At 42.2% G+C, this 18,097-nt stretch overlaps 1 protein-coding gene across 1 annotated transcript in view; it reads left to right on the top strand.

Moving 5' to 3' along the window:
• PXDN (peroxidasin) overlaps positions 1 to 18,097 on the top strand; it is a 584,135-nt gene that overhangs the window by 153,894 nt on the left and 412,144 nt on the right. The window contains exon 2 of the mRNA XM_069235854.1: positions 6,474 to 6,545. Within this exon, the coding sequence (XP_069091955.1) occupies positions 6,474 to 6,545 (72 nt within the window). The remainder of the gene's footprint in view (positions 1 to 6,473; positions 6,546 to 18,097) is intronic.

Raw genomic sequence — 18,097 nt, 5'->3', positions numbered from 1 at the left:
TCTCGCATTTGTTCGAGTTAGAGCTATTAGCGTTGTAAAGCAAAAAAGATTGGAAAATAAACAGATAAATTAGTCCGGACCCCAGGCTGAAAACATCGAACCTTGTATGTTTTTGGTACTTTACCAGTGCTGTGTAGGTGGGCTAAACACTGGAAAAGGCATGACGTATGCATGCCTTTCACAAATGAAAGCAAGCGGATTTTAAAAAGCAAGCCCACAAATCAATGTAAGTGACTGAAGTGGCATGGGCGTGGTTTCAAGCCCAAAGAGAGATTACAGAATGGATGGAGCACTTTGTGCTCACCCATAAAAAGGACTAACTGTGCTCAAGCGTGGACATTGCTATGTAGGAATCCTGCATCAGGATCTGCTGTAGTGAAGCTCTTCCTGTAAATAAGTTTTAACAACAGATCTTGGATGCAATTCATAGCAATCCCATAACTGGCTGTGGTAGTACAGCCCAGGTACCACAGTATATCTTCGACAAGATCATATTGAATGCCCGGGCTACTGAGTGCAACATTGTTGTCACCTCACTGAGTTGTCTATGAATGAGATAAAATCCCACTAGGTAATGCAAGGCTTTATCACTGCTTGTGCACCGGAATAATTATATTTCTTCATTTATTTGGTGCATACCACATACCGAGGCACAGACTGGGTAAGAGGAAACAATCCAAGAGAATGGAATATTTCAGTGTTCCTTGAAAGTCAGGGAATTTGTGACCTTGAACTGAAAATCTGCCATCCTCTCTTTTGCACAATAACTTTGTGATCTAAAGGAGCTCAAGGCTTTATTAGGAATTTAGGGTTTAGTTTTTTTTTTAGATACAGGTGACTCTTTATTAAGGCATTTAGAAGCGAGAAAGGGCTAGTTAAAAGTAACTTGTATAGAATTGTGCCAATTCATATAACTAAAAATAAAAAAGAACATAAAGTTACCAAAAACATTAATAAAATAAATAAAACTTAGCTTTATGTGCAGTGGCACTTGAAAGTCTGAGTTTCTAAATATCTGTCCATTGATGTTCATATGGGACTTTATGTAATACAATTTTATATTTCTTTACTATTTTCCACATATATGTATAGCTTGTACTCCTGTATCTATGCATGTATTACTTTACTCCCACTTTAGTATGAAAAAAAATCATCAACGGTCTCCAATTCAGTACTCTCATCCTATACCTCTTTCACTATCCACTCAGACTCATCCCAAACCTCATTTTACTACTATGATCTTTTCTAGTCTCTTCCCTAAATCTCTGCTCCTCCTTTGATTCATCCCAAACTTCATGATACTACTATCATCTCCCAAGTAACACTTTCTAGACTCTTACCTCCTCTATCCCTCCTTCATCCTATTCACTCCAACTAACAGACTCGTATGTCCACCACTCGAATTAACAGCTTATATTTCCCTATAGTAATCCATTTTGGATTCTGGAGTAGCGTGCTACTCGCCAAAAAGCACTTCAACGCCTCGTCAGGGGTAGTGAGCGCTATATAAATACAATTTCAATTACTGTTTGTCTGTTCTTTTTAGGAGTGTGTGTGTGTGTGTGTTTGCCTTTGTATCACTCCATCTGTTTTTCAGAGTAACGCCTGGTTTATGTGTACGTATCTGCATTTGTTGATGCCGCTTCCTTTACTAAATAGTTTTGAATATCATTTTGGTTGTCAGAATCAAACCTATTAGTGTTTACTATACTTGTCAGAGAGAGGTTCCCAAATTCATGATCATTTGCAGACTATTTTTAAATTGAGTTGACTATTCTCAAAGTTACAAAAAGAACTCATAAAGATTATGACATAAATTATTGTTGTCATCTGTAATTATCGCAATCAAAACATTCTCTTCCTGAAATACATTCTTCTCAATCTAGATAGGAGTTAACAGCCAGAGACAGGGCTCCCAATCCAAACAAAATTCGTTAAAGAATGTCTTTCTCATTTCCATGTAAAGTACATAGCCAAGCTACAAGCCGAAAGTTGCACATGTGCTGCTTCTGTTTCCAAGATAAGGGACAGGCTTAATCTAACCCAGAAAAACATGTCCTGCTCTCACCCCCTGAAATGTATGTTAGGGAGATTGCGCTGAGTGCATATCAGAAAAGACAACTTAATATTTTCACAGTATTTTCATGCATAGCAGGTTGCATCTGTACTCCGTTCTACTACTCCAGTTGAAAATGGTAATTTTATACTCGGATTAAGGCTAGCCTTTGTGATGCTTCTATATGACATATCTTTTTCATTCTTACAATTGCTAAGAGTCTGCCATATGTACTACCAAATTCCATAACAGTTAAGTCCAACCTGTAGGTGTAGCTCCATGATAACCCTTGAGATTGGATTCCTAGTGTGAGCATGACAAATACCATAGTGTATTTTCAGAAGTCTCTGAACTTCTTTCACTTGAGACAGTATTATCCCAGTGTCTTTTGTAAGTCCTGCGGTCGGTATCCCTTGTGCACTCCGAGTAGGGTACCGAAGACCAGCTTCACACACCTTCAATATCTGCCCCTGATACTTTAAAACCAAACCATAAGTCAAACCTGATAAAACATTGCTGGTATGTGCCATGCAAGGAAGGGATGTAATGCTGTCCCGATAATTTGCATTAATGTGTCTTAAACCATTCATCGATGAAAAAGCACCTCCTTCTTCACAAGTGAACAAGTATTATGCCAAAGTAATTTACATATATTCCCCCCCCCTGTTGATCAGAATTTTGCGTGCCTCCTAATAAAACGGCTCCTCATTGTCTACCGCCATGTTATGATTGCTGCTGCCTGGTCAGATGGCTAACATCTGCTATTGTCTTCCTCAAGCCCACCGAACAGAGCACTAACATTTATGAATATCTATATCAAGATTTTACATTTTTACCACACTCTGTGAAGTGCCTCCAGGAAAATCAAATGTTAGCATCTGAAAATCCCTGGACCTATTTGACTACCTGGTGAGCTCTCACACCTGGTGCTTTCCTGAGCTGACCCATACCTACATATTTACCCTACATTGATAGAGGCTTAAACTTACCCCTCCGATGTCATTGCTGCACCAGTTCTACCTCCAACTTCCCCATATAAAGTACTTTTAGATGACCAGCTATGTGTAGTACAGTACCGAATAAAATGGTACATCTATAGTAATAAGACTGCCAAAGGATTCCCCCAGTGTACAATCCTCGAAGTGTAAAATTACCACTTCTGCTACAAAACAAAGAATTCCACAATGCAACCCAACTCTTAACGAGGATCATTGTCTCAGTCATACCTTCATCCATGTTATCATTCGATTGCATTGCTGCACATCGTGATAGTCTGCTTGCTACTAAAATACAGCCATCCAAGATAGTAACTTCCCAAAGAGACAAGCTCAAAAAGTTACTTAATTGAAAATGTCATTTTGTTTTCTGCACAAACAATGTAAATTGGTTAACTTTGTTATTAGTTCATTTATTTGAGGAATCTCAGGAGAAGGTTTTGGCTGGTACGGTGCTGCTCGTATCATATTTAACTTTGCACAGTGAGCCACTGAAATTCAAATTAACTGCTTAAATGAATACTGGAATTTGGTCATATCCCAGTGATCCGACAATATTTGCATAGTGAGCTTCCAGATTTTGTGTGTGACTTAAACCAAACTTATCCCTAGTGTGCTTAATTTAAATTTAGAAATGAATGTAAAAAAAACTATAGATAAAACCAACCTTTATATCACGAGTCAATATGACTCACAATTGCAGAATAAGATGGAACATATGTTTAATTCTTGACCTGTGTAATGGATGATCATGCTTAGTAGAAGGAAAAATGTGAATAAAATGTAAAAAAGAAAATGATTTTCAGGCACATTCTTCTCATGCCAAAGAAGTTACTGTACTTCTATATTACAGTAAATTGAGTAATGGGATATATCACATATCTCTGCCTATTGGAAATAGTACTCCATTTTGTCTGTTTTGTACTTCTTTTGTCAAATTGAGTGCCATAATCCAAGGACATCAACCTGTAATAGTGAAGACAGACCCTTATAACCTTGCTGCAAAGATAATTCTCAGTTAATCAAAAAGTGGGGCTGTTCTCCTATTTCGCAAAGAAACCTTTGTTATATGTATATTGTTGATTCCCAATTCCTGACAACAAAGAACATTTTTCTGAGTGTTTGGGTATTTGAATATTCTGAGTCCTCCCCTCTTTTCCTCTAATGTCTGTTCTAGGTAAGATTATGCTGTACACAAAACATACTATTCATGTGCATCATTACTTTTTTTTACATCTATTCTGCTACTGCCTGTTTTCATTCAGTATTTCATTATTACTCTAAATGACCATACTCTGCCAGAGATCACTTTGTTCCCTCTCTGAATTATACTCTAAATTCTCTTCAAGTGATTAACTATGACTATTGAGCACCTGATTCACAAAGTTTTGTTCCATGGGTAGTAATGACTCCTCGAAGCTAAATATACAACCGCAAAATAAAAAATAAAGAAATTACTCCTTGCAGTTCAGAGTATGTCAAACCTACTCACGGAAAAATCTTTGTTTCTGGGTCCTTTTTTAGTATAATCGTCATGGCAATTCCAAGTGTTAAAATATGACGTAACTAACATCGATCATTAACAGACAGACAGTAATACATTTAAGAAGAGACTAGGAAGCTAGTGTAATGAAGACACTTGCGTAAAGCAATATGGGTTACAGTGTTGACAACTTCTATGTGTACACAAGTGTTTGAGATTGTCTCAGCCTGGCATATGGGTAAAACAACATCCTAGCTGCTGTATTACACCCCACGTGTGCTGTGCGTTGCTAAAGGAACGATAGAAGCCCCTAAGGAAAGAGCAGTAAGACACAGGATGCTAGAGAGTGGTGCATATGTAATGCTCTGAAATTACGTATGTTGAAATTTTGTGGGTCATAACATCCTCGACTTGTAAACTATTGACACACCAGTTTCTGACTGCAACAGGTAAACGTATGGGAACGCTGACACAATTTTGCTTTATGAACTCCGTGTCCTATCAGAGGTGTATAATTGGAAAATAATTGGTGGTAATTACATATACCAAAGTATAACATTCAAAAATAGGAAGCACACCAAAAACCAAACAGCCATAACCCCAACTAGAACCCAGATGTAATCCATAAACATAATAATAGCACTTACCTGTTAAGGCACTGTGAAACAAAAAACGTGCCCCTATGGTGCGTATTCTGATGTCCTCAGCTCTCTATGGGAAAGCTTGGAACCGTTTATATTTATTTGTTTTTCACAGCGTACTGTGTTTATAGAATTTATTAGTGGGTCCACTCTGCTAAATTTATGACATGTTTGTCATGTGCCCTAGTTTCTCACTAGTCACTGCTGGAAAACTCTGTGAGTTTGAGTGCACATGGTTGAGAATGTGCAGAAACTGTCCAAACAATAGTCACCCGGAAGTCTACCACCAAAATGTACAGGCAGGTGCCTCACTGCACCTCTAACAGTTTAACCAGGAAAGGGAAGTCAGTTTGGGCCAATCTGGTTTTGAGTTACAATTTAAATAAAGGAGCTCTATTGCTGCTGGCCAAGCAAGCAAATTATACCCCTGCCAGGTACTCATGGTTTATGGGCCTGTATCTTGAATTTGGGGAGTCTTGTCAAGATCTTCAGTAGGATCAGGCACCAGTTGGACAAGAGCCATTCATTGAAATCACAAGGTCACCATTTGGGATGAGCAAAATCTCATTTAGCTTTAGGTTTGAACTGCAAAACCAGATCACAGTATGTTTAGAGCCCCAAGGGCCAGAGCTTGATTGTAAAAGGTCCAAAACTAGAGAACCAATAGAATATTACCTTAAGGCAATTACTAAACCGGAAGCGCCTCTTTTATCCTCGTAGCCTGTAAGATGTTAGAAATGCAGTCACATATCATCACTGATGGTACATGCCATTCTGAGGAGATGGCTGCTCACCACACTTGCATTGCTGGAATGCTCCCTGTCGATTATCAACCCACAGAGTGCACAGATGTTCTTGGGTCGATTATGACCACAAGGCAGCTAATTTAATCAAGATAACCGCCAGAGTCTAAAGTGCGGTGGGCCTTACTTCTGTGTCGTCATAATCCGAGGCCCATTTCACTCAGCACTGCAAAGCACCGCCTCTTATGTTCTTAAATTCAACATCTTAGTTTTTGGGGGAAATCACGGCCCAATCCAACCACCTACATCTTGCTTCCCACCCTTTCCCATGCCCACTCGACCCCAGCCTTGAGCTCATTGTTGAGAAAAAGCCCACTCTCGATTTCTAGCAGCTTTGCAGACGGCGCAATTGAATGAAATGTGCAGTCTCAGCCTTTATAGCCTTTCTGAAATGCTGTAACATATGTTTCAGAATCAGTACATTTTGAATGGGTATTCTATGGCTAATAACATTTTAGAAAGTGCACATTCTAATGAAGTTGTTCCTCTCCACAGGGATTTGCGATTCAACAGAATTAAAGATATACAACCTGGAGCATTTAGACGGCTTAAGAATCTCAACACACTGTAAGTACCTTTTCTTTTACCTTTTGTAAATAGTTTGCTAATTACACAAATTAAATAACTTTTTTTTTTTTTTTGGTGTTTTGAGATACATCTTGCAGAGAGAACAAGTAAAGAATAAATAAAGGAACTGCATTGTTTATATGTGCATAGACAAAGAAAAGATCTTTTAAGTGAACATTCATCTGTTGCAGTGTATTTTTGTATATACAGTAGTCACTTCTAATGCGCAAGCGTTCCTTCAAACAGGAGTGCTCAAAGTAGAGTGCTAACTGTTCCAATATATGAGATAATTGGCATTAGACCACAGATGTAATGAGATTAACAAGGGGAGCTCTCTTTTCTAAAACATCATTCACTCTGGGTGAGTCTTTAGTGGTGGTTAGATTTGGCATTATGACCTTTGCTTGATCATATAGAGAAACTCTTACACAAGATGAAGATGAACATCTTTGATGGGTGGCATTATGGACAGTTGAAAGGGCTAAATGTTGAATCCAGTTTGAAATGTGCAGCCAGTGGTCTCTGTGACCTGGAGAACTGCTAAGAATACTGGGAAAAATTGCAAGATTGCAGTATGCCAGTGATGAAGTGGGCGAGCTGACTGTTGTTGAAGGCACTTCATCAAATAATCCTGCATCATCAATGACTTGCTGCATCATTCGAGGTGCAAGTTCAAGATAAGAACAGGATAAGGTGGAGTACATTTTCAGCCCTCAAAGGTGGAAGGCACAAACACACAACCCTGCAGTCCTCTGTCAAAACAGAACATCAGTAATAAATGCCAACAATAGCTGGGCACAGCCCCATGAACACAGGCACATGACATCTAGTCAAAGCAGAACATTTGTGTGTCCCAAAAAACAATGTGTCCATTTACACCACTAAACTTGAGTCGGTCAGAAACAACCCAGCGTTGAATGATAAAAGTAAGCTTTGATGAGGTAGCTTATGAGTCTAAGCAAATACGGCCTTTGGTCTGTAGAAGTGTGCAGGAGGAATCAAAAAGACAAATTAAAGGAGCAGATGTTAAGGCTGTTTTGGGATGGAGAGGAGGATTGGGATCGCCAAACGGCCTCATGTCACTTGGAAATGAGAAGGCAGAGCTAGCACCTGCTCTTGATATGTAAAAAAAGATATTCTGTTTAGCCCAAAACAGTCTTGGAGAATCGCACCAACGATACACATGGTGCCAAAGGCTGCTAATAGCATCAGAGAGCCGACGCCAACAACCTTTCAGTTTGATAATGGTTCTGAAGATGATAACCTTAAAAAAGTAGATGAATCTGCCAAACAGCTAATCTGTCCCGCAGCATAGGAAGTGAAAGGTAATTGGAATTGGTTGTAAGTTGGCTGGTTTTGGTGGCTATAAAACGTTTCCTTCTGAAACCGTAACCAAAACAAAGTTATTTAGGTTCAGCTGAAAATATGCTTGCAAATAAAATCAGTTAAACCCTTCATTACTGAGGAGAACAGAGGTCTATTGGAAATGCAAATACGCAAAAACCCTTAAGGACCAGTCCATAGTCTCCAGGTGATTGTGAAAAAGAAGGTTTGACCATTGGTCATCTGTGTTTATGGGTTAGCATGAACAGGGTGGACAACACTGAGCCAACGGACATACCTATGTGAAATATAGACATGAATTGAACAAAAAGACTCAGGATTGTCTTTACCGCTAATTTCATACTGTCTTTCTTTAAAAAAAAAAGTTTTTATAAGTCATTCCAAAATGTTTATTATTTATGGATGTTACAGGCTTATCTGTATCAATTACTATTACAAAAACACACTGCTTGCATCATATCTCCAGTGCTTACCTATCTGGAACCAAGCATGACATCAAGATAATTTACCATCACCTCTTTGCCCTCTTTGTTGTATATAGTTATTTTTTTGCCTTGCTTGTCATACATACATGTTGTCATTTAGCCCTATACAGCCAGAACTGAGCCATCATGCTAACAAAAGGGTCATCTTTTGGGGAAAAATAATATTTAAGAGTAGGTTACCTGTTAACCTTCTTCAAAATGAAATAAGATTATACCAAGGTACACAAGCTAAGAATACTGTTTCGAATCAAATAATTGCAGGGATTGTTACACCATAATGTTCTAGAGGATAACAATGAATGAATACTTTGTTTTGGAACGAAAGTCCTCTACATGCCTTCGAGAAATTGTGCTGCCCTGATCTTCTATGTTTCGGATTACCCTGTGTATTATTCCCCTCAGTAAGCACGACCATCATGAGGGCCCACTGAGAAAAATCTATTTTTAATGAAGAGATACACCAGAAAGGGACTCTGATGTGAAGGGGTCACCCAAACCTATCCACACTTTTTTAATTGTTCCTCTATGCAGGGTAGGCCTACCAGCTCCATTCAGCTAAAAGTCCGTTCAGTCCTTGGCTTGTGCCATGTATGGGACACGTATTAAAGCTGCCATTACAGGTGTACCTAAGGACTGAAGTGCTTGTGGGGTTTCAAATGAGTCCCTTATTAAGTTATTGGTGGGATCCATTGGAATGCCTGTATCATTGCTTCACAAGATCTTGGTTGTTTTTGTGTGCGGCTTCCCAGTGGACATATCCTACCCCCTTCCCTAAGCCATTAGTTTGTGTGGGTTGTGAATGTACTTCACCAAGCCTTTTGAAATAGCCACAGGTTCTGTTCTAGAGAGAAACTACCTCCTCTCTTAACCAGATCTACATTCCGGTATGGCTGTCAGTCTTAGGCAGACATTAATTTCACCTCAGCCATTTGAAGCCAGTTAAGGATTGGCAGCAGTGCTATATGACCAACAGACAAGCCATTCAAGCTGAGGACATGCACCTCCATGACTTGAGAAGCACTAGAAAATTAAATGTGCTTATATTCTGATTTGGAAGGTCATAATTTTGGGTATGCATTGTTCTGAGACTCCATTTCACAGTGGATTTCTCTGCATCAAGTGCAGGGCTATGCATCATTGTAGCTGGGAAGAATGGAAAATCCGTGACTGGAACCTCGGCTGGTTTCTGACCCACACTTTGACTAATGTAGTTGTGAGGTGTTGGACTGTTTCTACATTTAGTAGTGACTGACCTCCAGCTAAGAGAACAGCCTACTGATCAAACTTACATTCCTTGTGGGACAGCCACATGGACTGTGATTGTCCCACAGGTATGAGTTACACCATGTAAGATCACCAGGAAACAAGAACTACAGCATGGTAACATCTGGCACCAGGCGAATCTCATGGTCTTCAGCCAATACCCTAAGGGTAAGCCTGCTTCTTCTTTGACTGTACCTATCCCATGGTGAGTCTGTATCCTCTTCTCTGGTTGTCCCACAAGATCTTGAGACAGTTTCAGCTTCACCCTGTGGCTTAGGGACCCAATGGGGATAGCTAAAGTAAGTCACATTGATTCTCAAACCGTTGGGATTTTTAATGTATCCCTAACAGAGTGGTTGCTGTTATCTTTAATCCCTCTGGATAACTACTCCTGAGCCAACCTAGTTTTCAGCTTTGTCTTGGTGTCATTGGTGGCTGTAGTAGCTGCTCCTGAACTTGACAGTGCCACTGGATAATAGTGACCACAGCCAGTTTCAAAGTACAGACCCTTGAAAATGACCTTCACAGTATGGCACCTACCAGTCACTCCCCAACTAATTGTCAAGTGGCTACTCTCTAGAGACTCCAGTTAACCTCGCCCCAGATTGGGAAACCGGATACAGTACCCCAGTTAACTTATCAATCACCATTTGGCTGGCAGTTTGTTCTTTATGTGTGGAGTCTTTGGAAAGTCCAAGGTTCCCATGAAAAGTTTGGAAACATTCTTGATCACATAACAAAAATCCCATTAAAAAGTAATTGAAACTAAATCACTACAGCGATAAGCCCAAGAACCATTAGTCTAGCCTTTGAAGTGTTTCACTGCCAATTGTGAACTGCTGCTTTATTTCTGTCCAGGAAACATTGGAGAGGATTTTTTTTATTTGCTATTGGTTGCACTGCAGAGTCTCACAGCGTTATTATGAACTGTACAGTAATATGCCAAAGGATTCACCATTAATTGTAAATATTATATTGTATCATTTCTATAGCACTTTCATACCTCTTGTTCAAGTTTCAAAACACTTTACAGGCCAGGGGACAGTGAATCTCATTCTGTGGGGCAAGGATGAGAGAAAAGTGTTAGTTGAAATGTCATTTATTAAGGTTGAGTATTGTTGCTGCATTTGATGCACAGAAAGTGTGCTCCAAATGTGATGCAGCAGTGTATCACCACATATAAAGCTTGTGGCAGAAAGTAAAGTAGTGTGAGGATAGGATCTCAAACTAGTCGCGCTGCACTGATCTGTGTTCTTTGTAGTTTGGCAATTGACTTTATGGTGAAGTAGAGTCCATTTGCGTAATCCAGTACAGATATAGCTGTATGTGAGAGAGCAAGATGGGGTTAAATGTGTTAAAAGTTTCTCATTGTGTATAATAACTCTCTAGTCACTTTGTTTAGAATTTGGATTCCATAAACAACCCAGGGATTTACACTTACATCCTCTTAAGTGGAAGCACAAACGCAAAAAAGTGAAGCTGGACCCAACCAATCCTGCCACTCTATCCAAAGGTAATGGGAGAGGCCATCATGATTTCAGTTGGTGTTCCTCTAGGTCCACGGTTTTGGATCCAGCGATTCACCAGCTAATTCCAGTGTGCCATGGGCATACCAGGCCAGTGGCAACAGAGTAACCAATTGATGCCTTCATAGAGGCCATGCTGCAGATTTTTAAGGCATTTCCAGTCACCCTCTTCTGTGCCTTTGGGGCCCAAGGAATGACATGGGCCGCCAGTCGGGTTATCGTTAGCTGTTCTGCCCTCAAAACTGTATGAACACTTAAGACTGTCTAGGACCCCATACTGATTTTAATACAGATGTCCACTCAGGATCCAAGACATGACTAGTCCCTTCCTCGTTGACGCTAGTGCTGATGCCACGAGCTTTGGAAAAGGATCTAGTGTAGATTCCAATGTCTAGCACTGAATGACCTTCAGCCCAAACTTGATGATGTGCTGTGAAATTACAAAAGCACAACCCATCTTCATGCAGCCTAATTCTGAACCAGTGTCTCTACCACTATCTCCTCACAGGTCCTCTGCAACAAGCTTTCTGACTTCTTCCACAGCAAAATCCTTAAGATCTACCCAAACTTTGCACCCCAACCCACCGTAGAGTACATCATCATGCAACCCCCCCACCACCACCACAAAGAGCTCCCACTTCCTAATGAACTGGAGCCCGCTCACCACAGGTGGCATCAGCAGAATCATGCAGACCATCTACTCTGGCTTGCCCTCAGATCCCTGCCATCAGCAAATATACAGCCTGTGAAGCACACGGATCTGCACCAACCTCACCACCATCATCCGCTCCTCCATCCTCTGTGAAGACGTCCCAGACAGCTGGAAGCATGCGGAGGTCCCAGTTATCCTGAGGAAATCCTCAGCCAAACCCGAAATATCTTACCAACTACAGGCCCATCTCGCTCCTATCCTTCTCGACTAACGTCCTGAAGAAAGAGATCACCAAGCAGTTCTCTCCACCCAAGAGGTGAACCTCCTGGACTCCACCCAGTCAGGTTTCCACAGCAACCACAGCATGAAAACTGCTCTCCGGGCAGCAACAGACAAAATCCAATCCATCATGGGCAAAGGAGAAACAGCCGCTTTCATCCTGCTCGACCTTTTGGCAGCAGTCCACACTTCCTTCCATGGCAACCTCATCGCCAGACTCCAGGGCTCAGGTATCCAAGGGCCCACCCTGAGATGGATTTCCTCCTTCCAACAGGACACAATGAATCAGACTCTCCACTTTAACCTTGAACACAAGACGCTTGTTTGCTTAGCCCATCAGGGCTCCACCCTCAGCCCAGCCCCCTTCACCTTTTACATGGCACCACTCGCCCACATCATAACAACTCACAGCATCAACATTGTCTTCTACGCAGATGACACTCGGCTCCTCCTCTCCCCCACAATCTTGAATAATATCACCAGGACCATCTTTATCACCTGCATGTGAAACATGGCCAACTTGACGTGAGAAAACTGCCTCACACTCAACACAGACTAAAGAGAGATCCTGATCTTCAAAAGTAAGACCTCCCCCTGGGACTTCTCCCTGTGTCCAACTGACCTGGGTTCCACGTTCACCCCGACAGACTGCTCCTGAAACGTCTGTAACATCATTGATGACAAACTTGCAGTTAACAAAAAGGACAATGCTGTGATCGATTCCTGCTGCCACGTCTTCACAATGAATTGCAAAATTTTCAAATAGATTCCCACGCACATAAGATGCACGGTTAAACAGACCCTCATCACCAGCAGACTTGACTATGGCAATGCACTGTAGATGAGCATCTCCAACCAACTTGGAAAGACTCCAAACCATTCAAAATACTGCCACCTGACTCATCCTTGACGTCCCCATAATGTTCAAATCACTCTCTATCTTACTGACTTACACTGGCTACCCATCCAGAAAATGTGCAGTTTCATGCTGCTTATCCACATCTACAAAGCTCTCCACAAAAATAGTACCAGCATACTTCAATGACTGACTGAACTCTACCAACCCTCCAGATAGCTGTGCTTCACCTCTCTCTCCCTCACACAAATCACTCACATCTGCAGAAGCAATACAGTAGGAAACTCATTCTCCTTCATTGCTGCCAAAAAATGGAGCTAACTTTTTGTACACATTAGGACTTCTCACTCCACTTCATAACTTTTACAAAAAAACTGAAAACTTTGCTGTTCAACTGTGGGACAACTCTGGGCATACATGTTGCTCCAGCAGCCGGGTACTGCTGGAAATGGCCATTACTGCAGGGTTATACCTAAGCATTTCACCTTCCTCCTCCTCCTATTTTCTGGCCTTTTTGTTGGCTTTAGGACTCTTGACACCTTACTACTGATAACGAGTGCTAAAGTGCATGGGCTCTCTCCTCTAAACATGGTATGACATCGTTTACACCAGTTTTGCATATTTGATTTACCTGTAAGTCCCTTTTTAAGTGGTATACCCTGAAATCAGGCCTGTAAAATAAATACTACTAATAGGCCTGCAGCACTGATTGTGCCACCCACAGAAGCACACTATGAAACCTGTCTCAGGTGTGCCACTGCAGTGCCTGTGTGTGCAGTCTACTGCCACTTTGACCTGGCATTTAAAACTACCTGTTAAGCCCTAAAACTCTCCTTTTATTACACATAAGACGCCCCTAAGGTAGGACCTGGGTAGCCCTGTGGCAGGTTGCTGTATAAGTGAAAAGTAGTACATGCACCTTTATGCTTTGCGTGTCCTAGTAGTGACAAACAGCCTATCTCATTTTTCTCTACTGGGAGATCTGCTCCTCTGATAGGTTAACATTGGGAATTCTCTTATACCCTTTTAAGTGGTAATTCCAGATCAGAAGGGAATAGCTTTGTCATGTTTGGTGTGTTTGGAATGGTAATGATAACATATACTTACTGTTGTAGTTAGATTTTACATTACTATTTTAGAAATGCCACTTTTAGAAAGTGGGCGTTTTTCTGTGCTTATGACTCCTTGTACTTTACAGCCTGACTCTAATCCACGTCTAAGGCTGGGTGGCAGCTACACTTGGTGCATGCTTTCCAGACAGCCGCAACACAGGAAGGGCTGGGTGTGACAGGGGATACATCTGCATTCATCCGCATACTGATAGTCTTCCTGGGCTGGGAGAGGAAAAGATTGTTCACACTTTACAGTTGTACAGGTTGTATCCTACCCTCTCACAAAGGGCTGGTTTGACTGATTTTCCCTCTTCTGGTCGCCTGGAGCCAGCGTTGGGTAGAAAGGGGTTTTGTGCACTTGAAAGGGTTCCTTTGAAGTCATCCCTTGATCAAAGACATTTTGGAGTATAAGTACAGGGGCTCACATCCCATGATTTTAGACACTGCATGTACCTGAAACCAGATGCTGATGGCTCTTCAAACTGCACATTGCCAGTGAACTGCTGTGCTGTCAGGAGAAACTGTCATTGGGCCATTTGCTTTGCTGTGTTGGCCTGCTGCCTACTAATTTCTAGGCTGCAGGAGGGACTGTCACTTTGCAAACGGTCTTTATGTGCCAGCCTGCCCTCTGCTTTGGTGCTCTGCTAGTGCTCTCCAGGGAAGGGAGGGCTGCCCCCTCCCTGCTCTTGTTGTGGTTTGAGGACTCAGAAGGTTTTCATTGACCCTCCTTGAATGCGGCCATGGGACTCATGAGTCCGGCCATCCACGTTTTTTGAAACAGCGTGTGTTGAGCGCTGCTGGTTTGATCACCCTGAAAGGCAAAATTCAGCATCTGTTACCGGCGTGTCCCCCTTCTGACTTGTGCCGCACCCACGGTGCGTGCAGAGCCGATGATATGCATGCCTTCCGAGGCGCATTGCCCAGGCAACAGGAAGAAGCCTTGTGGTAACAGCATTGCCGGGACCCGCCTTGCAAAGGAAGCCAGAGTATGAGCGCCGTGGGCTCGGCTTGCAGGAACTGCTGACGTTTCTTGGATCATCCAGCGAAGCCCCCCTTGTCATGGCTGGCGCCCAGGTCACAGGAGCCTCAAGGCACCTGGGCCGAGGTGAGCCTCACTGGGTGAGGAAATAGTAAGTAGAGGACCAACTACCCTAAAGTAATAGGTCACAGTATAGGCACCAGAACCGTGACCCCGCTGTCCTATTAAACCGAACTGCCTGAAGTAGAAAAAATAGCACAGTGGTATAGATTACACTAAGATTAATACAATGTACTGACCTAAAACACTATTAGGTTAGTACATTGTGTTTGCCTTAGCACGGTTTTGGTGCCTGTATTGTAACCTATTACTTTAGGGTATTTGGTGCTCTACTTATAACTCCCAAAAATTCTTCCACATTAAGCATAGGTGTAGGAATTGTTCTCCCGTTTCCAGCATCTAACTTTTATCTATAAACACAGATTGAGGGACCCTATACTTTTATGATGTACTTTCACACTACCAACATCCCGGTAATTGGTGTTTGATTGTGACTTTATGTACTTTTACAGGCTTAGAAAGTCGTGGATGGTGACAAACCACTTGTGGAATGACATGTGTCTTGGCGCACAGATTCTTCTACATTTCAGTAAATCTATTTGATTGGTCCTATTCTCCATTAATCCTCACTTTATCTATCCTTAACCTATTGTAGACTTTGTTTTGAGTGCTATGGATTTTTGGTACAGCAATTGGTCCATCAGCAGGCCCCTCTCTCTTCCCCACTCAGAGCTGATAATGGTGAAGGATGCATCACTGCTGAGTTGGGTAGGTTATTTGGGGAAAGTGGAGATCAAAGGGCTTTGGTATCCAATGGTAGACTGGCTGCATATCAGTCAGTTGGAGGGGCGAGTCATTCGTTTAACTCTGAAGACCTCTCTGCCATCCATCAAGGGGAGGGTGGTGAAGGTTCTTAAGCCAACACCACTGCCAATAGGTTTGTATTGCAACAAGCAGGGTGGATAGGGGACCTTTGTGGGGAGCTCTTCGCCTCTGGAGGTGGTTGGAGCATCAGGGCACTTCCCTGATTGCAAACCATGTGGCAAAATTATTATTGAACGTCAGAGTGCGGGAGCTAAGCAGACTGTATCTGCAGGAACACAAATTGTGTCTACATCATGGGGTGGCATGGGGTATGTCATCTTCCAGCAGTGAGGAGAACTCTGGCCAGATCTTTTCACCACCATCCAATGTCAAACATTTTGTGCATTGAAGTTTCCAAAAGAACATTCACTAGGAGATGGCATTCTTGCTGGAATGGAAAACTGGACTCTCATACACCTTCCTGTCTCTACTTCCCCAAAATCAAAAAGAGATCAGGAAGCACTGGGCCCAAGTCCCCCTAGTGGTTCCGGAGTGGTCCATGAGGGTGTGATATTCAAAATGTTTGGGAATGAACATCTTCCCTCCGACCAGGCTAACATTTTTGGAGGATCTTCTGGCACAGCAGCAGGTCAGGGTTCTTCATCCAAACCTGAAATATCTACCCTACCATGCATGGAGATTGAGTGGTGACTGTATTTCATCTGCTACCAGAAGTGGCGGGTTTCATTCTCATCACCAGGTGCTCATCCATGAAATCCATTTATGCCAGGCCCTTTGACAGATTTGGGACTCTGTGTGTTAGCTACAATATTAACCGTTTACAAGCAAAGATATTGGATGTTCTTTTGTTCATTTTGTCTTTAGCTCAGCAAGGCCATGCAGTGGTCACTGTTGAAGGATGTTAGTTTGCCCTTTAGGCCTTTTCTCATTCACTGGACCAACCGTCCTTGTTTAAATCACCTATTGAGATGACATTTATAAACGCTTTGACAAATGTTTCTTTCCGGATAGTTTGTCATGCCACAGTGTAACTTTAATTTGGTCTTGTGATTTGTATGCCCTTCAAGCCCATGCATATTTGTTTGCTGCGTCTCATGACTTAAAAGATGGTCTTCCTCGTCATGATAACTTCAGCCCATCGCATGAGTGAGCTTCAAGCTCTGTCAGTGCAACTGCACTACACCACTTCTTACCAAAATGAACTGGTTGTGAGAGCCTGAGCATCCTTTTTGCCTGAAGTTGTGACTCCTTTCCACATTACAACAACAAGGTGATGGATGGAATGCTTTAATTAATCTCATCCACCAGCAATCTATCAGGGCTGCATTACAGTCCATTGTTTTTTACCCACCGCACCACTCTGGACAAAGGTCCACCATATGTAAATCAGTACTGACCCTTCTCCTCATGGGAACAGTCTTTCCCACACTGCCAGGCAAGGCTCCCTCCAGAAGAGACCAAAAGCAACCTCTAACCAACCTCATCAGTGATCCTGCTCAGAGTGCACCTTGCTTGGCAGTTTGAACTGGACTGTTCCTATTGGAGCAAGATCGAGGTTGATTTGCACATGGCTGGGTCTAATCTGAGATGGCATTGTGTGTAAAAGATCAATGGACTGAGATGTCACCCTGACTAATGACTGGTGGCTGAGATTAAATCAAGCATCACTTTTTGTGTACTGCAGTGCGACGCCTTAAGTGCATCGGGTATGCCCAGATCCCGTGCTCACTTTGCCACTGGAGCTAAGCTGCACCCGACTGACGAGCCTCAACTAGAGGGAAACTGGTCTTGAGTTGCTTGTGTTCTAGCTCATGGAGGACCTGGATTGACAGTAAAGGCTGAACTGCTTTTATTAGAAGTGGATTAAGGCTGATTTGCATATGGCTGGATCTAATTTGAGGTGGCATTGCAAGCAAAAGAATTATAGACTGAGATGTGGCCTGAGTAATTACCAGTGGCTGAAATTAATTCAAGCATACTACTTATCACCTTTTGTGTACTTTCCAACTTGGGCAATCAATCAACCTGCATTCTTTGCCCCCACCCCACACACCTTCCAAATGAGATGGAAAGGCTTCATGGGCTGGACCCTAAAAGGGCTTTAAGATTTTATAATGCTCGTACCTAAGACCTCCAAGTCTAATTATCAGCTTTTTGTGCGGTTCACTGGT

Source organism: Pleurodeles waltl, chromosome 5, assembly GCF_031143425.1.
Source record: "Pleurodeles waltl isolate 20211129_DDA chromosome 5, aPleWal1.hap1.20221129, whole genome shotgun sequence".
Classification (NCBI taxonomy): Eukaryota; Metazoa; Chordata; class Amphibia; order Caudata; family Salamandridae; genus Pleurodeles; species Pleurodeles waltl.
This window is presented reverse-complemented; position numbering and strand designations above follow the sequence as displayed.